Raw genomic sequence first — 26001 nt, forward strand, 5'->3', positions numbered from 1 at the left:
CCTACCAGCATGTCTTTGGAGTGTGGGAGGAAACCCACGCAGACACAGGGAGAACATGCAAACTCCAGGCAGATGGTGTCGTGGTTGGGATTCAAACCAGCGAACCCTTTGCTGCTAGGCGAAAGTGCTACTCACTGCACCACTGTGCTGCCTCTTGGGCTACTTTCACACTGAGTCACTATAGTGCTAAAATTAGCGCCGGCAAAGCACCTGTAAAGCGCCTCTCCTATCACTACAGTGTGAAAGCCAGAGTGCTTTCACACTGGAGCAGTGCACTGACAGGATGTTAAAAAAAAGTCCTGCAAGCACATCTTTGAGGTGCTGTAAGAGCGGTGTATACATCGCTCCTACAGCGCCCCTGCCCATTGAAATCAATGCAGTGACACTTTGCTGGCCCTTTTAACCCTTTTTAGGCCGTTTAGCAGGGGTAAGCAGGCCGTAAAGTGCCGCACAAACGACAGTAAAGTGACGCTAAAAACGGAGGCGCTTTACTGCAGACGCCCACCCGCCCCAGTGTGAAAGTGCCCTAAATGTATCGCTATGGGCTCCAATTCACATATAGAAATGGAATAGATAAAAGCCGCCCATAGTGTAAAATGTACTGGCACTTTTGGATTCACTTGTTTTATTGCTTTTAATTACACACACTGTGATATTCGAGGAACTGCGAGATTCACTTTTCTTTTTCAATTGTTATTGCGTGTATTGTGAACACTACAGATTTAGCAGCAATTTCTCATAATTCACCTGTTTGTCACTTTATTATTATTCATTCACCTACCTGGTAGCGCGGGGATCACCTTTACAGTAATCGTATTACATAATGCAGCAACATCAACACATGTAGGACAGTCAATATTGGATCTATTCTTCCAAAAGCAAATAGGCTTTTGCACACCAGTACTGACTAGCATTTCTCTTCTCCTTCTGTTTCTTTCCCTCACTCAGCTGATGTGATCCCATTGCTGACAGGGTGCAACAGGGGAGGGACAAACAAGGATGCTATGTAAGCACACAATGCCCTCCTTAAAGGGGTTTTCCACCCATTTTTTAAGTTTATTAAAAGTCAGCAGCTACAAAAAGTGTAGCTGCTGGCTTTTAATAAACTGACACTTACCTGCTTCAGCGTTCCAGCGACGCGCCGGCCGGGGCTCCGCTCCTCTCTCCCCCTCCCCGGCCGGCGTCTTCATTGTCACTGTGGGCACCCGGCCGTGACAGCTTTCGGCTTCACGGCCAGGCACCCACTGCGCATGCGCGAGCTGCACTGCGCATGTGCGCGCGGCCCGGCGCTGCGCTGTTTGATTGGACAGGCGATCGCCTAGGACCCGACGTGTCCTAGGCGATCACCTACAGGGAGGGGCTGCCAAAAGGCGATTAAGCTTAATCGCCTTTGCAGCCCCTCGGCGGAAGGAGGAAGTGGGACAGGAAGTCCCCTTCTCCTGAAGCCCCCACTCCCCCCCCAAAAAAATTACATGCCAAATGTGGCATGTAAGGGGGAGAGGAGTGGGATAAGAGGAAGTTCCATTTTTGGGTGGAACTCCTCTTTAACAATCGATGACATCATTGGTTTTTAGGACACCAACGGCTAGATAGTTGTTATTAGGGCTGCAACTAACGATTATTTTCATAATCGATTAGTTGGCCGATTATTATTTAGATTAATCGGATAATAGCCTTAAAAAAATATATATATATTGAATCTTTACATTTTTTTTGGGCCAATTTGTTGTTGGGCAGATTACAAAACACAATTTGCCGCAAAAACACATTACATGCTTTTCTGCAGCTTCTCCATTGAAGTATATGGAACCAAAAAAAAATAGCACCGTTTTGCGTTAAAAAGTTCTTGCCCTTTCCAAATACGCAGCAGCCAGAAACAAATCATGGATGTGAGCGTGTCCCATAGGAAAACATGTAAATGAACTGTAGTGTGTTTCTGCAAAAAGCACCAAAAAACAGGTGTGAACCCAGGCCTGAGATGTTTAGTAACATAATGGGGTTAAAAAAAACAAAAATAAGTACAAGAGCAAATAATCGCTATTGTAAGGGGTTAATTTTTTTACTGTGGGACAGTGAAAGTAATATTTACAGTAGCTATTTGCTTTTTTGTACTATAAAAGGCTAATTTTCGTTTTTTTAACCCCATTATGTTACTGGCCGATTAATCGATTATGAAAATTTGTAATCGATTAATTTCATAATCGATTAGTTGTTTTGGCCCTACTTTTGACTGACAGCAACAAGTTATACTGATTGGAAATATCCCCTATAGAAAAAAACAGAAGCTATAGCAGCAGCAGCAATCTGACAGTTAGGGCTCTTTCACACGTCCGTTCCGTTCGTCCGTTTTTTGGACGTCCGTTAACGGACCGCAATGCTTCCCTATGGGTTAACGTCCGTTAGCGGATGAGCTAAAAAAAGTTCAGTTTTTTTGGACGGAAGAAAACCCTATTTTTCTTCCGTCAAAAAAACAGAACGGACGAAAAACGGACGTTAGCGGATGATCCGTTTACCATCCGATCCGCTAACATCCGTTTTTCATCAAAATATGTAAAAAGCCCCCCCCAAAAAAAAAGAAAAACGGATGAAAAAACTGACGGAAAACGGACGAAAAACGGACGAAAAACTGATGGAAAAACGGATCAACTGATGGAAAAAAAAACTGATCTAAAAAACTGAGCTGACGTGTGAAAGAGCCCCTAGGGCTCTTTCATACGTCCGCTCAGTTTTTTAGATAATTTTTTTTTTCATCAGTTGATCCGTTTATTCGTCCGTTTTCCGTCCGTTTACATCCATTTCCGATCCGTTTTTCGTCCGTTTTCCATCAGTTTTTCGTCCGTTTTCCATCCGTTTTTTCATCCGTTTTTTTTTTGGGGGCTTTTTACATATTTTGATGAAAAACGGATGTTAGCGGATCGGATGGTAAACGGATCGTCCGCTAACGTCCGTTTTTCGTTCGTTCCGTTTTTTTGACGGAAGAAAAATAGGGTTTTCTTCCGTTCAAAAAAACAGAGCTTAACGGAGACGGATGTTAACGGACGTTAGCGGATGCTCATCCGCTAACGGACGCTAACCCATAGGAAAGCATTGCGGTCCGTTAACGGACGCCCAAAAAACGGACGAACGGAACGGACGTGTGAAAGAGCCCTTAAAAGATCTCTTACCCTGTCAATTTCTAACTGTATTTGGGCAGTCTTGCATGGTGTAGTGGCTAGGGAGCCTCACTACCAGTGCTGGAAGGTCATAGGTTCGACTCACCATGGGGCTGCTACCTGAGTAGCATTTATTTATTTTTGTTGTAAAAAAAAAGTTGAAGGTACCCTATTTTAGAATGTTTAAAAATACCCCTTGTTTTTAAATAAAGAATTCTTTAACCACTTCCCACCCGGCCACTGTACATATACGGCTGGGCGGCGCGCTCTCCTGAGTGGACGTTCAGGAACATCTCCCTCAGAAGGAGGGGGATCGCACGCGTGCGTTCCCGATGCACTCGTGTCACCCGGACACGGCGCATCTCAGATCAGCAGGAGGGCTCTGTGATAGGCCCTCCTGATCTCATCACGGCCGTGTCCAATCATAGCCGTCATGTGATGTAAACACAGAGCCGGTTACTAGGCGATAGGCTCTCCTCCCCTCACACAGAAGTTGTCGGTGAGGAGAGGGATCGCTGCAGCCCAGCTGCTGATCAGTGAGTATCAGCTGTTTTTACAGCTTTGTACTCACTGATCACCAGCCTAGTGTCACAGACAATGTAAAACACACGTCCCCCAAAACACATGTCCCCATACACACATGTCCCCACATAGTAAAAACACCTGGCCCCCACATATGTAACAGTAAAATCACATGTCCCAATGATCATTTGCACACATGTCCGTGATCTCCTGCGCATATCTGTACATGATCATTTGCGTACATATGTCCGTGATCACACAAACCAATTATTATACACTTAACGGGATGTTTTTTTTTACCAAAAACATGTAGCAGAATACATTTTGGCTTAAATTCATGACAAAATTAGATCTTATTGGATTTCTTTTAAAATAGAAAAGAAGAAAATATTTTTTTTTTCGATATTTCTGCTCTTTTTTCGCTTATATCGCAAAAAAATAAAAAACGGAGTCATGAATAAATACCACCAAAACAAAACTCTATCTGTGCAAACAAAATGATAAAAATGTCATTTAGGTACAGTGTAGCATGACCGCGCAATTGTCATTGAAAGTGCGAGAGCGCTGAAAGCTGAAAATTGGTCTGGGAAGGAAGGGGGCGAAAAAAAGGGAGTTGTGCAATATTTCTCCCCAAGTAGAAAAAATAAGTTATGCCATAACCACTTGTCACTGGTTGTGCATGCTGTTGTGGCAGCCCCATGGGGATTCGATCTATGTTAATATAATTCTTTATTTTGTAGCAGCCGATTGCGGATTGCTGCTAATGCGTCTGTTTTTTTCTATAGGGGATATACCCAATCAGTATAACTTGTCAGGGCCGGCCCTACCATGGGACACGATGGGACTATTGGTCTCAGGCGGCAGGTTCTGAGGGGGGCACATTGACACCCATAAATACAGTGGGCTTAATAATCGAAAGGGGCCCCCTGGAGCAGAGAAGCAGGGGGGGGGGTTGTTACCGCCGCCGACCGATCATAGTTGTTGAGGGGGGGCCCAAGGGCTTAAGCCCAATGGTAAGTCCGGCCCTGAAAGCATATATAAAGGATTGATAGCTACTTTTAAAATTACATTAAAGTAAATCCTGGCAATCCTACGGAGAAGGTCTTTATTCAAACACTAAGGCCCGGTACGCACGAGCAAACATGTACGATGAAAGCGGTCCGTCGGACCGTTTTCACCGTACATGCCTGCCAGAGGGCTTCTGTACGATGGTTGTACTACCCTGTTTCTCTGAAAATTAGCCCTACCCCGAAAATAAGACCTAGCGTGAGTTTCTGGGATGGCTGCAATATAAGCCCTACCCCAAAAATAAGCCCTAGTTAAAGTCCTTGTAAAAACATGTAATCCGTTCTGTAAAAAGATTATATAATGTGCAGTGTGTCTCCCTTTTGTAACTTTATTGTGGAAAATACCTTATTTACAGCACTGCTGGGCGCTCATGTGACCCACCGGAGCTCTTCTCCTCTCCTCCCGGCTGATGTCGGCTGTTTTTTTTTCCAATAAAACTTTATTAAGCCCCTACCCACTGCAGTACTCAGAGTGGGGCTGAGGTCATTGGGGATCTTGGCCCCTCCCTCTGCAGTATTTGGAGTAGAGAAGAAGAGCTCCAGCGGGTCACGTGAGCGGCAAGCGGCACTGTAATTAAGGTATTTTCCACAAGGAGACACACTGCACATGATATCATCTTTTTACAGAACGGATTACATCATTTTATAAGGTCTTTAAACAAAGGTTTATTTTTGGGATTACAGAATTTCACAATGCTGACTCCAGAGCTGACAGGGGGGGGAACTTTTTTGAACATACCATAAATAAATAAGACATCCCCTGAAAATAAGCCCTAGTGTGTTTTTTGTAGCCAGAATTAATATAAGACCCGGTCTTATTTTCGGGGAAACACGGTAACCATCGTACAGAAGTCCGCGCGTAAACACTACGCGGGGCGTGTCTGCGTCGTCGCCGCGGCCACGTGGGCGGGCCTGCCATTTAAAGGCTTCCACGCATGCGTCGAAGTCATTCGACGCATGCGAGGGACGGCGGGCGCTCGGACATGTACGGTAGGTCTGTACTGACGACCGTACATGTCCGAGCGGGCAGGATTCCAGCTGACGGTTTTAAAACACGTCCAGGAATATTTGTCTGCTGGGAAAAGGCCCGGCGGGCAAATGTTTGCTGGAATTCGGCCCGCTCGTGCCCCGCGGACCAGTTTCAGCATACATGTTTGGTCGTGTGTACGGGGCCTTAGGCTCCATTCACATCTATGCGACAAAACGCCCGACGCCGGACGCTTCTGCCGCTAGAGGGGAGAATTCCCATTGCTGTCTATGGAGATGGTTCACATCTCATAGACGCCGAACGCCTGTCGCCTGAAAAAAAGTCCCGGACCCTTTTTTTCAGGCGACATTGGCGTTCGCCCATTGACAGCAATGGGAAGAATCTGAAAAAAAAAAAAAGATACACACTCGCGGCAAAATACGCCGCGTACGCCGTACGCCGCTGTCGCATAGATGTGAATGCAGCCTAAGTGACAGCAACGTGTTAACCTGCCACCACTCAAATCTGCATAGACCGGAGGAGATCAATAGTGTTGATATAGTGAACATCGCTTTAGAAAACAAATTTACTTAATTTAGGGTTTAGCTCTCTTTAAGCTAATACGGTCTCCTGATTATCTTCAACATAGAAAGCATCATGGACTTGGCATGCAGATCATTCCCAAAATACTCTGCATTTTTGAGGTTTTCACTTACAGCTAATTGTAAGAACAGCATGTCTTTGGAATCGACAATGTTCATGAGAAATCACAAGCAAAGTACAGGTGCATGATGGCTGTTAATAATTATCTATATACATTTTTATTGTCTTTAGCTGTGGTCTCCAAACTGTCCTGTGGGCTGGATAGCGGCCTTTTGCTTGCCTTTTTCTTGTCTTTATCTGGCCTTTGGAGCACTATTCCTCCCACTGATACGAGACATTATTCTGCCAACTGACACCAACAATGGGGCTCATTGTCTTCCAATGATACCAACTATGGTGCTCTAGTTCTCCCCTAATACCAAATGTTCCGATATTTACTCCCACTGATGTCCGGAAAATGTACACTCCCACTGGCCGCAGTCTGGTTCTTGTAAAGTCTAAAGGACAATAAACTGGCCCTTTGCTTAGAAAGTTTTGGGACCTCTAGTCTATGTCTAGTTTTAAAGGGGTTGTAAACCCTCATGTTTTTTCATCTTAAAGCGGAGTTCCGGCCACAATTTCACTTTTTAAATATAAATACCCCTGTAATACACAAGCTTAATGTATTCTAGTAAAGTTAGTCTGTAAACTAAGGTCCGTTTTGTTAGGTTGTTACAGCATTTAGACACTTTATAAAATAGAAATTGACTGGGGCCATCTTAAGTGTGGGCATCATGAAGCCAGACTGTATGACTTCCTGGATTTCAGCCTTGCAGATCTCACACATGCTCAGTGCTGCACAAGCAGTGTCAGATCAGGTTTCAGCACCTGTGCTGTCCAAGTCACATGATTCTTTGAGACTGGGGAGTGCACAGACTCCTGGAAAGTTACACCCACTACATTCCCAGGAGTCTGTGCGGTGTAGGTTAGGAAGCATTAAGCACCTAGGTGCAGGAAGTTGGAAGATTAACTATTCTGCCTAGCAACAACACTTTGAAGGCATCTAAAAAAAAAATTTCGTAAACGACTAATGACATTTTTTTAAAACTACTGATGTAATGTTATATTTATGGGTGGAACTCCACTTTTATGCATCCTATGCATTAAGGTGAAAAAAAACCTTGCCGGGGCCCCCCCCCCCCCCCCCCCCCCAGTTTTACTTACCTGAGCTCTGAATTTCGGTGGGGACGTTCCCGCATCGCTCTCGGCTCTTCATTGGATAGATTGATAGCAGCGCAGCCATTGGCTCCCACTACTGGTAATCAAATCCAATGAGGCGGCCACTTGGGGGTCGGGGCCGAGTCAATTCACTCAGCGTCTAAGGAACAAACAGAACCGTGGAGGTAAGTATGACATGTTTGTTATTTAGAAAAAAATAAATTGAACCTTTAACCACTTCAGCCCCGGACCATTTTGCTGGTCAATGACCGGGTCACTTTTTGCGATTCGGCACTGCGTCGCTTTAACTGACAATTGCGCGGTCGTGCAACGTGGCTCCCAAACAAAATTGACGTAGTTTGTTGACGTATTTGATCACCTCTGCGGTTTTTATTTTTTGTGCTATGAACAAAAATAGAGCATCAATTTAAAAAAAAAAAAAAAGAATATTTTTTACTGTTTGCTTTAATATCCCCCAAAAATATAGAAAAAAAAATAGTTTCCTCAGTTTAGGCCAATATGTATTCTTCTACCTATTTTTCGTAAAAAAAAAATTGCAATAAGCGTTTATTGATTGGTTTGCGCAAAAGTTATAGCGTCTACAAAATAGGGGATAGTTTCATGGCATTTTTATTAATATATATATATTTTTACTAGTAATGGCGGTGATCTGCAATTTTTATCGGTACTGCGACCTTATGGCGGACACATCCAGACACTTTTTTGATGCATTTTTGGGACCATTGTCATTTTTTTAGCGATCAGTGCTGTAAAAATGCATTGATTACTGTAAAAATGTCACTGGCAGAGAAGGGGTTAACACTAGGGGGCGAGGAAGGGGTTAATTATGTTCCCTAAAGTGTTTTCTAACTGAAGGGGGGGGAGTGGGACTGACTAGGGGAAATGACAGATCGCTGTTCATACATTCAGTCATTTTTCCCCCTGAAAGAACCGGGAGCTGTGTGTTTACACACACACAGCTCCCGGTTCTCGCTCTGTCACGAGCGATCCCGGGAGCCCGACGGGAATGGCGCCGGCCGGGCACTCGCATCAGCACCAGGGGCGAGCGTGCGCCCCTAGTGGCCGCAAAGCAAAATTACGTTATATTACGTGATTTTGCGCAGTCGAGCCGACCTGCCGCCGTAAAACGGCGGTGGGCGGTCGGCAAGCAGTTAATATCACTTTAAGTGGAACTAAACCCTCCTATCCTTTACAGCCAGGGAAGCTTCCATCTTGGCCTTTGCCGTTCAGTTGCGAGCACAAGCAACTATGTGATCTTTCATGGCATGCCTTGAATGTAACTGTTTTGGGAAACCATTAAATGGATGGGTTTGGTTGTGCTTTAAAAGCAGGGCTGTGGAGTCGGTAGATAAATGTTCCGACTCCGACGACTCCGTTTTTTGTACTTCCGACTCATCTGTATTAATATGCAAATGTATTTTATACATTCCTTGAAGGAAAGAAAGGCAAAGGAGTTTTTATAGCCTTCGCTGAATGACAGCAGTTTTTCCAATGGTTTACAGCTTCAGTCTTGAACTATTGACCCTCCATTCCCTTCACTTATACAAGTGTCTCTAGTCCTGCAAAAAACATATTTACTTAATCCCTCATCAGTGAGAGGCTAGGTTACCCATGGGCGCTGCATTCCCTGTAACAGCAGAACACAACACTATGGAAAGTATAAGTATTGCCGCTCCTTATTGTGCGTTGCGTGCCATATAGTGAAGCACATGAAAAGTCACTTAACGTGTTTGTTTTGCGGTTACGTGAGGCACTGCATGCATTGGTCTTAATTTTTACAATAGAGAAGTCATTAATTATAACTTTTTGTGAATTGGGACATTTAACCTCCCTGGCGGTATGATTCTGTCTGGAATTACGTACCAAAAGCGGTACAATTATTTTGCAAGGAAATTTTGGCGTTTTTATACTGTAGGCCTGCAATTCTTAGGAATAACTAATTTTAAATCTGACCAAACAAGAGTCTAGTAGGCATCCCGGGTATGATTTAAAAAAAAAAAAAAAATTATAAATTATAATATAATAAATAATTATAAATAATTAATTTATAACAAATATACCGTATTTATTGGGGTATAGCGCGCTCCCGCGTATAGCGCGCACCCTTAAAGTTGCAGCGGATTCCTGTGGAAAAAAGTTTTTTTGTACTTACAGTTTTGGTGTCTTGTGCGGCGTCCATCGGCGGCCTCGTCGGGTCCGGCGTCCGTCTGTGGCTTCGGGTGTCCTCTTCGTCGGGTCCGGTGTCCTTCTGCGGCGTCCTCCCCGCTCGTTTCCCGCGCCGAGTTTGAATACTGCGCCGACATATACAGAGCGCAGTACACTCGTGTATTGTCGGGCAGGCTCGGCAACTCTCGCGCTGATGTCCTGTACGTCCAGGACGTGAGCGCGGAAGGAGCCGAGACTGCCCGACTATACCCGAGTGTACTGCGCTCTGTATATGTCGGCACAGTATTCAAACTCAGCGCGGGAAAGTGGGTATCGGCGTATACCGCACACCCACGATTTTGCCCTGATTATCAGGGCAAAAAAGTGCACGGTATACGCCGATAAATACGGTAATTATAATAATAATGATTCAATAATGTAATCAACTCAAAATCACTGAAATTTGCTCAGTTGCAGAATTGTCACTGTCATTACTTTTATTTTTTTATGACGAATTTCCCCACAAATCGCTATCGCACAATTCTGCAAGTGATTATAATTTATTATCGCTGTTTTCTAGCTGCTCTAAAACCACTTTTGACATAAAGGGACACTTTTGGTTGCTATGGACAATCTACAGTTTTTAGGCAGAAAGAACAGTTTTTATTATATAAAAGTACATGTAGGGCACTGGGCAGACCACTAGGGACAAGGGGGGTGTGTATTTTTTACATACAGTACTGTAATCTATAAGATTACAGTATACTGTATGTAATAGGCCATATTCTGAGTAAAGTTACGATGGAGTATCTCAGGATACTCCATCGTATCTCTCTTTTTTGGCCCGCGTATCTATGCGAGTGATTCTTAGAATCATTTTCGCATAGATACGCTTAAGATCCGACATGTGTAAGTCACTTACACTGTCGGATCTTAAATGTAATTACCCCGCCGGCCGCTAGGTGGCGTTTACGTTCAGGTCTCATTTGTTTATGCAAATGAGCCTGATACGCCGATTCACGAACGAAATCGCGTCACGTAACCGTCGCTAACGTCGTTTGCGTAGGCGTAAGGTTACCCCTGCTATATGAGGGGTAACCTTACGCCAGTCCCACGTAGGCCATGTTAAGTATGGCGTCGGGTCCGCGTCGTGTTTTCCCGTCGGGTACGTCGTTTTACTAAGTCGTCCGCGAATACGACTTTACGTCAATGACGCACACGTCGGCGTCATTGACGTTTTACACCGAGAACTGGAGCATGCGCAGTGGGCTATTTTAAGCCCGGCGCATGCGCAGTTCGTTCGAATCGGGGGCACGCTTAATTTAAATACAAGCCGCCCCCTTGGATATACGCGGGGATATGCCGGGCCAATTACACTACGCCGCCCCAAACTACGGAGCAAGTGTTTGGGGAATACAGCACTTGCTCCTGTAGGTTGGGGCGGCGAAGTGTAAATGGCTTACGCGCCGCCCGCCTACTTTCTACCAGAATATGGCCCTCTGTTTGTTGACTTTTTTTGAATTTGGCGCCGTTCTCCGCCCCTGTGCGTCGTAACGTCGCAGGGAACTGAGATCGGCGGCACACGGGGACACTGTGAATCGAGCGAGGACCCGCTCGCTCACACAGCGGGGATGCATCGCAGAATCCAGGGACAAGGTAAGTAACTTGTCTGTGGATGCTGCGAAAGGTAAGCCGCGCCGCTGCACGCTCTGCACGTCTACCCCGAGCGTGACTCGGGGATACCGATCCTAGCATAGAGAAACAACCCCGAGTCACGCTCGGGGATACCGCTAAGGGGGTTAAACTTGCTTTTTTAATTCCAATCTAAATTTAGTAGGAGTCGGAGTCGGTGCATTGTTTGCCGACTCCGACTCCACAGCACTGTTTAAAAGTCCTTTTCAAGTTTCAGGCTGTGGCATTGTGAACCATCGCTAAAAGTAGACATTTACCAGTTGTAATAAAAATGTAATTACAATTTTAAATAGAGTAAAAAAAGATTTCTCAGATTAACCTGTGTGATCTTTAAGTCTAAATCTTGGCTGTGTTTGCGGAATGCTAGAATGACTGCTAGGGCCTTTAGTCAGACCTCGTATTATAAACACATGCACTCAGCCTTCCCTCCCGGGTGCGAGGTTAACATATCCTTTGAACACGCTTCCTTATGAGGAGAAGAATTCCTTTACAATGCCTTACTCAGAATAATCCTCCACAAATCCCTTCGCTGGATGACCCAGTAAGGATTGAGGAACAAGGCTGCTGTAATCTGTTACAATCACCTTCCTCCTACCATCACCCCCCACTTCTGTATTTACCGCTCCCTTTTGAATTGTCATGGTTACTATGTGGGGAAACTCAGAAACACATCAATGAAAGAATAACTGCGTATGCGGGTACATTTTTGTCACCAGTTAAAAGTCCAAGGATTTTAGATTTCACGCTTTAAGAGAAAAAACATATTCCAATTGTGGAGGAAGAAGAAAAGCTGTCGGTTTTATAAAGACCAAAAAATCCTAAACAAAATGTTGGTATGAAAAAGCTGTTATGCCGCGTACACACGACCGTTTTTCGCGGTGTAAAAAAATGAATTTTTTTTTTATGTTATTAAAAACGATCATGTGTGGGCTCCAGAGCATTTTTCGCGACGTTAAAAATTTAGAACATGCTCTAAATTTTTGCGTCGTTTTTTAACGTCGTAATAAATGGTCGTGTTTGGGCTTTAACGATGTGAAAAAAAAACGTGCATGCTCAGAAGCAAGTTATGAGACGGGAGCGCGTGTTCTGGTAAAACTAGCGTTCGTAATGGAGATGGCACATTCATCACGCTGTAACAGATTGAAAAGCGCGAATCGTCTCTCACCAAAGTTTTACTAACACAAAATCAGCAAAAGCAGCCCCAAGGGTGGCGCCATCCGAAATGGTACTTCCACCTTATAGTGCCGTCGTGTTGTAAGTCACAGCGCTTTGCTAGAGCATTTTTTTTTTTTCACGATCGTGTGTAGGCAAGGCCGGGTTAACAATAATCGGGTTAAAAAAACTTTTTTTCCTAGACCATTAAAAACGGTTGTGTGTACGCGGCATTAGACTCTGTTTCCAATACTGCGAGTTGTTGTGTGATTTGACACATGCAAAGTCGCATTACAAGTCAAAATCTATGTATTTCAATGGTCCCCATTCTAATTGGTGCGACTCCAAAAAAGTTTTTTGCACTACTTTGTTCTGACTTCATTGCGACTTGTTCTCGCATGGTTCTCACCGGTCGCACGGAAATTTTTAATTTATTTTTTTATTTTTAATTTAACCTAGGCGTTAGGTTACATAAGCTTCTAGGAACCTTTAGGTATCTACAGTAGAGTTTATACAAGTTCCGAATCCTGAGGAAGGGACTTAAGGTGGTTGTAGAGCAGTGGTTCTCAACCTGCCTAGTGCCGTGACCCCTTGATACAATTTCCCATGTTGTGGGGACCCTTAACAGTAAAACTTTTCGTAGCGTGGGTTGTTAGCACCCAAGGCAAGACAAGTAATTTGCACCCCTAACCAACAGATATTTAGTGCTCCCCGAGTCCCTTCCACTCGTACAGTATTAAAACCCTTATGGTACATTTTAGGATGTACCACTCTCTCTTTTGTTCTCCTTTCTTTCCATTTTATATCTCTCTATCCTAATTTCTTGTTTTTTCCCCACCCCTCTCTCTAGCCATCTTTCTTGTTCTTTCTCTTATTCTTTCTCCCCCTTTTTCTTTGTTCCTCCCCCTCTTTTCCTCTCCCTTCTATGTATTCTCTATTTTTATTTCTTCACTTGCTCTTTGGTGGGGGGGGGGGGGAATGGGATGCCCCTCGCACTTCACAGCTGGCCTCTGGTTTCTGCCCCCCTGCTATTCCATGAAATTAATGGGTGGCTGCGAAGAGGCTGAGTGGGTGACCGTGGGCTCCAGGAACAGCCCAGCTGGGTGGCTACAGGCTCTAGGGACAGCCTTGCTGGGCAGCCACGAAAAGGTTGGGAGAAGCGGTGCAGGCTTCAGGAGCACCCCAGAGTTCGGGGACCCCTGGCAAATCGTCATTCGACCCCCCGAGGGGGTCCCGACCCCAGGTTGAGAACCACTGTTGTAGAGGTAAAAGCTTTTTTACCTTTGATGCATTCTCGCATTAAAAGAGAAGTAAAGGTTTTTTTCCCTATTCATACTTACCTCAGTGGATGGAGCATCAGACTGATGCTGCATCTGTCCCCCGGCGTCTCTGCACTGAGAACCGAGCCACGATCACTGCCAATGGCTTGGTTCTCACTCCTCCCTGAGCAGAGCAATGCTGACTGTCAGTCAGCATCTCTTCTGCTCTACTTCTCAGCACTCATTGGAGCGCTGAGCAGTGGAGGGGTGGGGAGTGAGCGTCTCAGAATCTCAGCGGCTCACTGCGACTGCCATCAATCAGGGCAGCTGGCGGATCCAGACTTGGATGTCGGGATGACGCGCTGCCCCGACTGAGGAAGGTTTGAGCGAGCCTGATAGGTTTAACCTTGGTGGTCAGAGTGGAGAGTAACATTAGTATCTTTGTTATTTTAGAAAAAAAATTAAACACTTTAACTACTTGTCGACCAGCCGCCGTCATTCTACGGCGGCAGGTCGGCTCTCCTGGACGAGAGCCGTCATACTACGTCGGCTCTCTTTGCAGCCACTAGGGGCTCGTGCGCGCCACCGGAGGCACGCACGCGCTCCCCCGCTCGTCCGTGACTCCCGTGCGGGTGACCGGCGGGCGCGATCGCCGCCGGGCGATTGCTCGTTGCAGAGCGGGGACCGGGAGCTGTGTGTGTAAACACACAGCTCCCGGTCCTGTCAGGGTGGGAAATGCTGATCCTCTGTTCATACAATGTATGAACAGAAGATCAGTGTTTCCCCTAGTGAGGCCACCCCCCCCCCCCACAGTAAGAACACACCCAGGGAACATACTTAACCCCTTCCCCGCCCCCTAGTGTTAACCCCTTCACTGCCAGTGGCATTTTTATAGTAATCCAATGCATTTTTATAGCACTGATCGCTATAAAAATGCCAATGGTCCCAAAAATGTGTCCGAAGTGTCCGCCATAATGTCGCAGTACCGAAAAAAAATAGCTGATCGCCGCCATTACTAGTAAAAAAAATATATTAATAAAAATGCCATAAAAATACCCTCTATTTTGTAAACGATATAACTTTTGCGCAAACCAATCAATAAACTCTTATTGCGATTTTTTTTTTATGAAAAATATGTAGAAGAATACGTATCGGCCTAAACTGAGGGAAAAAAATGTTTTTTTATATATTTTTGGGGGATATTTATTATAGCAAAAAGTAAAAAATATATTCATTTTTTTCAAAATTGTCGCTTTATTTTTGTTTATAGCGCAAAAAATAAAAACCGCAGAGGTGATCAAATACCACCAAAAGAAAGCTCTATTTGTGGGGAAAAAAGGACGCCAATTTTGTTTGGGAGCCACGTCGCACGACTGCGCAATTGTCAGTTAAAGCGACGCAGTCCCGAATCGCAAAAAGTGCTCTGGTCTTTGGGCAGCAATATGGTCCGGGGGTTAAGTGGTTAAGGGGTCTGAAATGCTTACAACATTAATAACTTCTGTTAACTAGTAAGGGGTATTATATGAAGAGGTGTGTTCCCATAAGACTTTAGACAACATCCACCTTTTACCCTGGCCACCAATCACTGATGCACAGTTTGGTATACTTTCTTTTTTTTTTGTCAAAAGGAATCTTGACTTGTATGACATGTTCTGACATAATTGTCTGTCCTGAATTAAAAATCCTGCCCGTTCGACAATTTTTTGGAGAGATTTTTCTCTCCCTTCCTGTTGCTGCTTTTCCAAAACAGAAAATGAAGGGAAATATCGACAGCAGCACAAAAATCTGATAGTGGTTTACATGCTTCTCTACTCCATTCAGTACGAAAATATACAAGTTTTGGTTTTACATTGGCATTGTTAATCTTCAATCTATGCAAGTGTAGCACTACCCCCGAAGGAGCTGCTGTTTTTTTTTTTTGGGTGGCATGCTACCTCTATTCCTTCGCCGTCTAGGGTATACGATGGGAGTTGAGAAAAACTTCAATGTCCACACTTTAGGTTTCTTTTTCTGTGCTTTATTACCCAACAGGGTAAAATAATAAAAGTAGTAGTTAAAGAGGTGGAAATGGTAATAGGTAGTAGGTTCAGGTGTATAACTTTGTTCGGAAACACTCCTGCTTCCAGCAATGTAGCTTTCGTCGCCACTCTAGCCAAAGTGGGTACTGTGCACCTGGATAGGCCTCTCTCACCAACCTAGCAGCCAGGGTGTCACACGGAAACTTTAGCAAAATCTCTGCCACAGACCTTCCCAAAGAGTGGAGATGTATTCGGTCCAGAATCCTTCTCAACACTGGATTAAGCACTCGAATCTCTCTTGGATAAACTTTCACGAATTCAGAACTGACAGGCAACCATCACTCAGCCTCTCAGCAATGGTGCGTCCTTCGATGAATTTCAAGGCCCCTCCTGAGATACCAGCCTCGTGCTCTGTCCTCTCCAAGACAGGTTCTTCATCGGGTGGCTTCCTCCCTCAGAACAGACAGCACAGGACCACTCTGCGAACGTAGACCCAGTCTGACTACCAGGCCTACATAGTAGATCACAACCCCGGACCAACGTGGTCCCGGAGCCAGGAACAGTTAAACACGCACCCCCGTCCATGAGGGCCACACGGGGGGTGGTGGGACGACAGCCGCCGTCATTCAACGACGGCGATGACCCAGAACTAATGACGTCTACCCCTTAAGTATTCCCCCCCGCATGCACAGTGAGGCGATCAACCCCCACTGATTGGCTGCTGAGGAAAAAAACACCCAATACACCCTGACTCGACTGCTGCCACCCTTGGCCTAGGGTGGTACCAACACCCCAGACAACAATAGTGATCACTCGCAGTACAACCATGGCTGGAACAGAGGCCCAAATTTGGTAAAACAATACAGTTAGAGGTAGCTAAATCTCTGACCACCCTCTAAATTTAAGGCAGCACCAGCTATGAAAGTAGCAGGCCGCTACACAAGCACGCCTCACCATTTACATTGGTGGGTAAAGTAGCCAGTCCAAAGAATAATATTGATGCACAAAGTACAGTAACTGATTTCTACTTATTAGATCTGCAACCAGTCATTATTTGATCACCCCTGCTTGTCATTATTGTTTTTTCTCATTATACGGTCATAGCTATAATATTATTTAAATATGTGGTGTTCATTTTTTTTAATGTTCTTTTCTTCTTTTACAATAGCTGAAGCTGAGCTTCTGTTCAAAGAGAGCATAGAGCTAAGACATGAATGTAAATCCCTGTCAAAGGAGGCAGCTGAACTGCTATCAATAGTCACTCAGCAGGAAATTCTACATGGGTATGGAAAATACATGTATGTCCGTCTCGTTCTTGTTTTACTATGCTGTCTGGTTGTTCTCACAAGAGGTTTTAAACACAGAACTAGACTACTGGGATTAGTTTTCATTTTTTCTGGACAACTCATGATAATAAATGCACGTTATCCCTGGTAATCTCTCACTTATAACTAGTTATTTTTGTAACGTGGATAAGTAATAGCACACATCTAGTTAATTGCTATGGGCATCAATTGACTTATGCTGGTTGAACATTGCTACATTTGAGCGACAAGATTTTATGTTGTTTCATTGTTGCATAGAATAGAATACTACCCACTGGGCTATCGTCAGTGGTCACAATGGTGGCCCACCCCATGTGGCCTCACTGTCACCTTTGGTTTTACACCTGGACAGGAGGGTGGCATATTGCCAGGGAATCTAGTAGACCAGACTGTGTGACTACACAGAGGAGACCAAAAACGCATGCAAGTGAAAATAAAAAGGTGTTTATTTACAAGGTGACAAACAAGTGAAAACAACCAGTGCACAATTAACAACAAATAGTATATACAAATCAAGGGGAGATACCATAATCATAAACAAAGCCAGGCCGAGATCATACACCAGGGGATATCAGCAGATGGGTGAGGACGGGAACACAACAGGGCAGGTAGAGGATGGATGGACAGGCTGCGGGGCAGGAATCCAAGGTAAACAGGTAACAGGAAGGATAGGTCCAGGATGGGCTCGGGATAGGGATCAGGTCAGATGCATGCTCAGGGTCAGATGCAGGTTCACAGGGTCAGGGAGAGAGATACCAAGGCAAAGTATGTGAGGGCTTGCCGGGTATTTGAGACTGCAGTAATTGCCCTGTGTAACACCTAAGCGACGGAGGTGCTGCCTGCCCCACACTGCCAGAATACACCCAATGGTGGACGCCGGTACTACGGCTCATGGATCAGGCATTACCACCAGCGGGTGAAGCCTTTCCTAACACATATACATCTCCTTCCTGCCATTCCTGGAATTCTGCAACCTGAAGGGGAAAATGGAGGGGATCGGTTCCTGTATATGCTGCCCCTCTTGTCCAGGTAACTCTTATTTCTGCTGCTTGGGCCCCCTGTGTGCTCCCCTGTCCCCAGGACAGGGGATGGAAGGATGGAGAGTGGAGGAAGGGGCCAGTAGATATTCATTTACCAACCACTTCCTTTTCTAAATGAACACAGTGAATGATTGGTACTCATCAGTCACTGTGTTCAATCATAACCGAATCATAGTAAACTGTTTACTATGCGTCCGGTTTGTGAATGAAACACAAGCCACTCAGGACAGCGCATTTCCCATTAATTCACTGCCCAGTGCAGCTGAGGCGGCAGAGACAAGGGCTGGGGAATCTCTATTCTCAGTACATTTCTCAAAAGTGAGAGTTTGTTTGGACCCCTGATCTCTCACCAAAGCCAGTCAACAGGGCTTCTAAAAAAGACTGTATAAAAATAATAAAAAAAATATGAAATTGTAAAAATGAAATAAAATGGTAAAAAAATAAATAAAATAAAAATAGAAAAACTGACGCCGTCCTCTGCCCTACTGCCTGACGCCGTCCTCTGCCCTACTGCCTGACGCCGTCCTCTGCCCTACTGCCTGACGCCGTCCTCTGCCCTACTGCCTGACGCCGTCCTCTGCCCTACTGCCTGACGCCGTCCCCTGCCCTACTGCCTGACGCCGTCCCCTGCCCTACTGCCTGACGCCGTCCCCTGCCCTACTGCCTGACGCCGTCCCCTGCCCTACTGCCTGACGCCGTCCCCTGCCCTACTGCCTGACGCCGTCCCCTGCCCTACTGCCTGACGCCGTCCCCTGCCCTACTGCCTGACGCCGTCCCCTGCCCTACTGGCGCAGAAACCCAGTGATCTTTGATTTATTTCATGTTGTTTAGGTAGATCTCCACCTCTCAAAGGTTGCCTACCCCTGTGTAACGGCTACCCGGATTAGTGAGAGGGTCTCAGCCGTTGGAGACGTCCTTTTCCCTGGCAAGCTGCGATATGCAGGTACCGCCGGTATATCCCATCGAACGCCCTTCCAAGAAACGAGACGGGCTACGTTTGCAGAGTCAAGCAGGACTGACTTTTAATGCCACATTTTTCTTCCTTATATCTGGTTACAAACTGTACAGAAACAAATGACACTCCCCCCCCCCCACCCAGGGGGGGCTTCAATACACATACTTTGAAATAATGACATTCCCTTGAGCCAATCAGCCGCTAGACGTTTTGGCTCCTAAACTTAACTTGATCAGACAATAGAATTCAATTAACCTTTAAAACAATTATCACTCACACATAATCCCCATCAGCATACACCTCACAGGGGGGCTGTTACCTACACAAAAGAGAGTTCTCATTAGCTATGCAAAGGGAATATTAGCATTCAGCAGTGGAAGAATCCCTTCTATAATTAACCCTTTGAGCTCAGAATACAATGTGGTACATCCAATTGTGACAAGCCATGCAGTTCCTTGTAGTCCTCCCTGCATGACGATTATAACTGTCCCGGCAGCATGCATAGGTCCGTTACACCCTGTTCCTGGGTATTTAAAAAGAATTCGAAATGTGGACAGTTTCTCCAAATTCTTTTGCATTATTCCATCTGTAAATAAAGATCTGAAATAACTCTTTAGCCACTTGGAATATCTTGGCACACGGTAGACCTGGCGGGTGGTAATGTAGGGGGCCTTTTGTCTCAGGGCCCACAAGCTTTAAGCTATCCCTCTGTTCACCACCCATGTGTCTGGTGATGCAATCTCTGCCAAAAGGATTAGAAGTCAGACTGGTGGATCCCAATATTTAGATAACACGACCAACGGTTCAGGATGCTGTAGAAAACGAAAGCAGCTGAATTTTTCATAACTAGAAAGTATTTTGCGTTACAACAAGCACCTTTTACTCCCCTTATTAACTGTCTGAAGTACCCCAGGGGTGTAGGTACCATTGGCTGAGTGAGCCCTTATTAGAGCAGCTTGTCTTGTGACATACAACCCTAATTAGCACCTTTCAGAGTCTCTAGTGAATTGGCAGAATTCCAGCATGTTTTACTATAGCAGAAGAAATCTTTCAGTGCTGAAATGCTAGGCTGCTAACACGATCGAATCTGTAATTTCTGCCCCCCTCCTTGCCAGCAATATGTTTATACTATAATCGGTTAATAACACTGAAGAGATCAAATGTGATTGAATGAATGAGTGACTTGTATAGCGCTACACATGCAAACTGAATCACCTCTAGGCGCTTTTTGCAGCCAGTGTCTTCCTGGCTGGTGCGGTCATTTACCCCGTAGGATCTCGACACGCTTGGGACACACAGTCAAACACACATATATACATATACTGGGCCAAATTGGACAGGATCCAATTAACCTACCAGCATGTCTTTGGAGTGTGGGAGGAAACCGTAGTACCCGGAGGAAACCAACGCAGACACACGGGCCAGATTCACAAAGAGATACGACGGCGTATCTCCTGATACGCCGTCGTATCTCTGAGATCCGACGGTCGGATCTATGCGACTGATTCATAAGAATCAGTTACGCATAGATCTCCCTTAGATCCGACTGGTGTAAGTGACTTACACTGTCGGATCTTAGGCTGCAATATCCCGCCGGCCGCTAGGTGTCGCTTCGGTTTTTTACGCGAGGAATATGCAAATTCTTATTTTCCCGCCGATTCAGAAACGAACGCCCGCCCCGACGCTTTTTTTTACGTCGTTTGCGTTCGGCTTTTTCCGGCGGATAGTTACCCCTGCTATATGAGGGGTAGCTAATGTTAAGTATGGCCGTCGTTCCCGCGCCGAGTTTCAAATTTTTACGTCGTTTGCGTAAGTCGGTCGGGAATACGGATGGCCGGAATTTACGTTGCCGCCGAAAAACAATGACGTCCTAGCGACGTCATTTGGAGCATGCGCACTGGGAAATATCGCCGGTGGCGCATGCGCAGTTAAATCGGCGCGGAAACGCGCCTGATTTAAATTGTACACTCACCCTAGCCGCTGAATTTGAATTCCGCCGGGGGAGTTACGATCCGCCGGTGCAAGTTTGGAGGTAAGTGCTTTGTGAATACTGCACTAGTCTCGCAAAAGTGCGCCGGCGGATCGTAAATCACATAAATTACGCGGATCTAAAGATCCGCTAATCTATGTGAATCTAGCCCAAGGAGAACATGCAAACTCCAGGCAGATGGTGTTGTGGTCGGGATTTGAACCAGCGACCCTTTGCTGCTAGGTGGAAGTGCTAACCACTACACCACTGTGCTGTATTAAAAGTAGAATATTATTTTAAATCAATAGCTGTAGAAATTCCAAAATGCAATCTTTTACTTTGTAATATGGGGGGGGGGGGAGCAAATTTGCTTCTTAGTACTTGTACTTTTTGTATTATTTTGGTGTCCACCACATCCAGTGCATCACATATATTAAACCCTTTGCTGCCAGAGCCATTTTTTTTTACACACATTTAAAAAATAATTTAAGACCTAAAGATTACATACCCCCCCCCCCCCCCCCAAAATAAAGCCCCCTATAGGTCTGGTGCTATAATTATTGCTCTAACGCCTGCGTTATATATATGTGAGTGGGGGGCCTCAAAAAAAATTTGGGGGGGATTTTATGTCCTTGTGTGTAACTTAAAAAATGTTTTCTTCTTTATCACAAAACGTCCCCTATATGATGATTTTTGTGGTGGCAGGTTCTCTTTAGGGAGACATCTGAGGTCAAAAAGACCCTGGATGTCCCCCCTGTGTGCCACTGAATGAAATGTAATGCGGGGACACTAAGAAAGGGACCCAGAAATGATGTCGCCAACAAGGAGGAAAAGAGGGTGGATATGTGTCTGCTCAGCTCTCTTCCCCATACCTGAGGGCACTCGCTATGTGGATTCCGGGATACATTGGGGGGGGGGGGTGCACCTGCTACTGGGGGGTGTGTGGAAGCATTTGGCAGTCGGCCCAGCCACTGTAATACTTCCACCTGATAGGCAGGCGTCTGATTTACACACCAACACTGGGAATGTGTATAAAACCCCAGCAGCTGTCAGTTCCGTACCATGTACAGTGAAAAAGAATATAGAGAGGGCACTTAAAATCAAAAAGAAGGAAACATACTCAAACAAGTGGATAGTAAAAGCACTTCAGAGTCCACAATGGACAAGGAGCAACACGCCGTAGGACCTTCCAGATGGCTGACACGTTTCGAAGGGGGATCCCCCTCTTAGAGCCCTACCATGTACAGGCCTGGCAGCGAAAGGGTTAAAGGATAGCTTAAAGTGGGGTTCCGGGCATAATTTTTTTTTTTTGCAAGCTAGATAGTCCCTAAAACATATTAATGGCTCCCCAATCATTCCAGAAATCATTGCAAACACTTGACTTATATCCTCCAGCTCATGTTGTGGGCGTATCCATCATATGTGTGGGCATGTGAAGCCCGGTTCCTTTTTCTTCCTGGTGTTCAGGGAGAGGTGCATGCTGGGAGATTTTTAGGTACAGTAATGCCCAGAGACTCCTGGGAAATGAGTCTCATAATTTCCCAGGAGGCAAAGGGGTCTTAGGACAGGAAGTTGAACCACCTAGGACCAGGAACTAGGCTGATTACGAAATCTGCCTAGTAAAAACCAGATAGAAGTAAACTTTTTTTTTTTACATTAAAGGCAAGCTGTTAATAGAAAGTTCATTTTTAGGGTGGAACTCCGCTTTAAATCTAAATCAACAATGTAATACTGTAAATTACCGCTTCATAGATTGGATGCTGCATTAATTAATATTTTTTCCCATAAATTTTCGAAAGTACAGTACTGTATATTTTTCCAGACTTCAAGTGTCCTTGGAGCTTCTTGCAAACCGAACTGATATTTTAAATCTTATCAGTATTCCCAGCTATCATTTGTAAATTATAGTCCAAATCAGGAGAGCGGCCTAGATCAGAGGTGGGCAAACTACGGCCCGCGGGCCGTATACGGCCCGGCGGACCTTTTAATCCGGCCCCCGGGCGGATCGCTAGAAATCTGAATTTGAAGTCTGAATTTGCAGCCGAAAGAATTGCGGGTGTTAGCCGCACCTCTTTCCCACCCCCCGCTGGTGCAGCCGAAGAAACCTGTGGGTGTTAGCCGTGCCTCCTTTCCCGCCCCCCGCTGATTCAGCCGAAGAAGCCATTGAAGCTGGCCACGCTTCCTTTCCCGCCCCCCGCTGACGGCATTCCCAGCCGCCCGTCACCACGTGGAGTGAGTGTCCCCGAATTCAAAAAAGTCCCCCAATTCCCGCCAAGTAATGACCCGGTCCCGACTCCTCACCTCACACTGTGCACACTGCACAGGCTGCTGTAGGAGACCCGAGACGGCCGAGGACTGCAGGCAGCAAAACACTGACAGGACAGAGATTTCATCATCATCATCATCATCAGGTACTTGCTTGTGGGGATGCTGGCAGCAATTGATGGCACACTGGCAGCAATTGATGGCACACTGGTGGCACACTGACACCAATTGATGGCACACTGGCACCAATTGATGGCACACTGGCAGCAATTGATGGCACACTGGTGGCACACTGGCAGCAATTGATGGCACACTGGCACCAATTGATGGCACACTGGCAGCAATTGATGGCACACTGGTGGCACACTGGCAGCAATTGATGGCACACTGGCAGCAATTGATGGCACACTGGTGGCACACTGGCAGCAATTGATGGCACACTGGCAGCAATTGATGGCACACTGGCAGCAATTGATGGCACACTGGTGGCACACTGGCAGCAATTGATGGCACACTGGCAGCAATTGATGGCACACTGGCAGCAATTGATGGCACACTGGTGGCACACTGACAGCAATTGATGGCACACTGGCAGCAATTGATGGCACACTGGCAGCAATTGATGGCACACTGGTTTATGTATGTCTTAGTGATTGATTAACATCACAACTTCATTGATTTGAAATTGATACCCTTATTTTTTGTATGATTTTTGCTTTTGCTCATCACTGCCACACACATGCAGCCATGCATTGCACGTGTGTGGCAGTAATGAGCAAAACTAAAAATCATACAAACAAAAGCTATCAATGAAGTTGTGATGTGAATCAATCACTAAGACAATAAGACATACATAAACCATAATTTATGACACGGCATACATTGTCGTTTGGCAGGACTTTATGGGGACAATGTCTGCAGTCTCTGATCCTCTCTGGTATCATGTCCGCAGTCTCTGATCCTCTCTGGAAATTTTCACTAATATGAGTGACAAATAGTGAAAAATGTTCATTGTTTTGGGAAATTTTGTTTAATAAATTAAAGAGGAGTTCCACCCAAATTTGGAACTTCCTCTTAACCCACTCCTCTCCCCCTTACATGCCACATTTGGCATGTAATTTTTTTGGGGGGGGAGTGGGGGCTTCAGCACGAGTGGGACTTCCTGTCCCACTTCCTCCTTCCTGTAGGCGACTAAGCTTAATCGCCTTCAGGAAGTGGCTGCTGTAGGCGATCGCCTAGGACACGTCACAGGTCCTAGGCGATCTCCTGGCCAATTACACGGCGCGGCGCCGGGCCGCGCCGCTCGCGCATGCGCAGTGCCGCGCCGCTCGCGCATGCGCAGTGGGTGCCCGGCCGTGAAGCCGAAAGCTGTCACGGCCGGGTGCCCACACCGAAGATGAAGACGCCGGCCGGGGAGGGGGGGAGAGGAGCGGAGCCCCGGCCGGCGCGTCGCTGGAGCAGGTAAGTGCCTGTTTATTAAAAGCCAGCAGCTACACTTTTTGTTGCTGCTGACTTTTAATAAACATAAAAATGGCTGGAACTCCCCTTTAAAACATTTTTCTTGTAAGGCAACCTCACTTTTTCATTGTTTAACTATAACAAGTACTCGTACCAGTTGTCCAACAATGATATTTACTGCTTTTTATAAAGAAATACAATTGATTTTATGCAGTATTGAGTTTAGCCTTTTGGCCCGGCCCTCCAAAATATTTTTAGTTTCTCATGTGGCCCCATCGAAAAAATAATTGCCCACCCCTGGCCTAGAGGGACAACCATGGCTCCCTCCTTAGATACAGTGGTGTAACTTTATGATGAAGTGAAGGGGATCTGGCAGCTCTAGAACTGCCTGAATCACCCCTGACTTTGCTGATTGTTTTACCACTTGAAGTCCAGTGACGTGTTTTCTACGTATTGTGGACGGCAAGTGGTTAATAATGTTCCATTTTAGTTGCTGCGCGTATTCACTTCGGCGGTGAGGGTATAGGTGTCAAACTATGGAAGACTGGGCAGACAACATGACCGTTGCTCCTCTTCAGTGTATCCCCATAGCAGGACATTTTCCTGTGCTTAACTTGAAACAGTTTTGCTTGCATCTAGAAAATGCCACAAATGTTTGTTTTCATTCTGCTTGTTCCTTTGTAAATATCATAAGCCATCTGGAGTGAGTGTTTAATAGGCTGCGAGTGGTAAATTAAACACAGATGTAACTCGGGCAGGGCCCCTTCACTTTTACACAAGTAAAGTCTCCAGTATGCTTAGATATGGGAAGGTCCAAATCTTTGCTGCACATATAACCGTGATCTCTATATAAAGCATCACTTTCCTTTCCACTTAGATTTGCCTTACTGTATAACTTTGTATCTTTTAAAGAGGTATCTCAGTCTAATAAAAATTAAAGTCAGCAGCTACAGTACAGTAAAACCTTGGTTTGAGAGTAACTTGGTTTGAGAGCGTTTTGCAAGACAAGCAAAATGTTTTAACCTCTTGGAGCCCCGGCATTGTACAATGACGGCCACAAGGTGGCTCTACAATGCCGGGAGGACGTCTATTGACGTCCTCGGCTCCTCCGGGCCACTGAAGCGCACGCGAGCTCCTCCGGCGCATCACTGTGGTGCCGATGCGCGTGCTTGGCGATCAGCCGTTACATAGACC

At 45.6% G+C, this 26001-nt stretch overlaps 1 protein-coding gene across 2 annotated transcripts in view; it reads left to right on the plus strand.

Annotated features, from left to right (window-relative positions):
- The window catches only part of LOC120913185, a 161596-nt gene that overhangs the window by 39249 nt on the left and 96346 nt on the right, over positions 1-26001 (plus strand). The window contains exon 5 of one of the 2 annotated variants that reach the window (XM_040322956.1): positions 16964-17093. In XM_040322956.1, coding sequence (XP_040178890.1) covers positions 16964-17093 — 130 coding nt within the window. The remainder of the gene's footprint in view (positions 1-16963; positions 17094-26001) is intronic. The other variant, XM_040322957.1, reaches the window with a different exon arrangement.

The sequence above is a fragment of the Rana temporaria genome, chromosome 9 (genome assembly GCF_905171775.1).
Source record: "Rana temporaria chromosome 9, aRanTem1.1, whole genome shotgun sequence".
Taxonomy (NCBI): domain Eukaryota; kingdom Metazoa; phylum Chordata; class Amphibia; order Anura; family Ranidae; genus Rana; species Rana temporaria.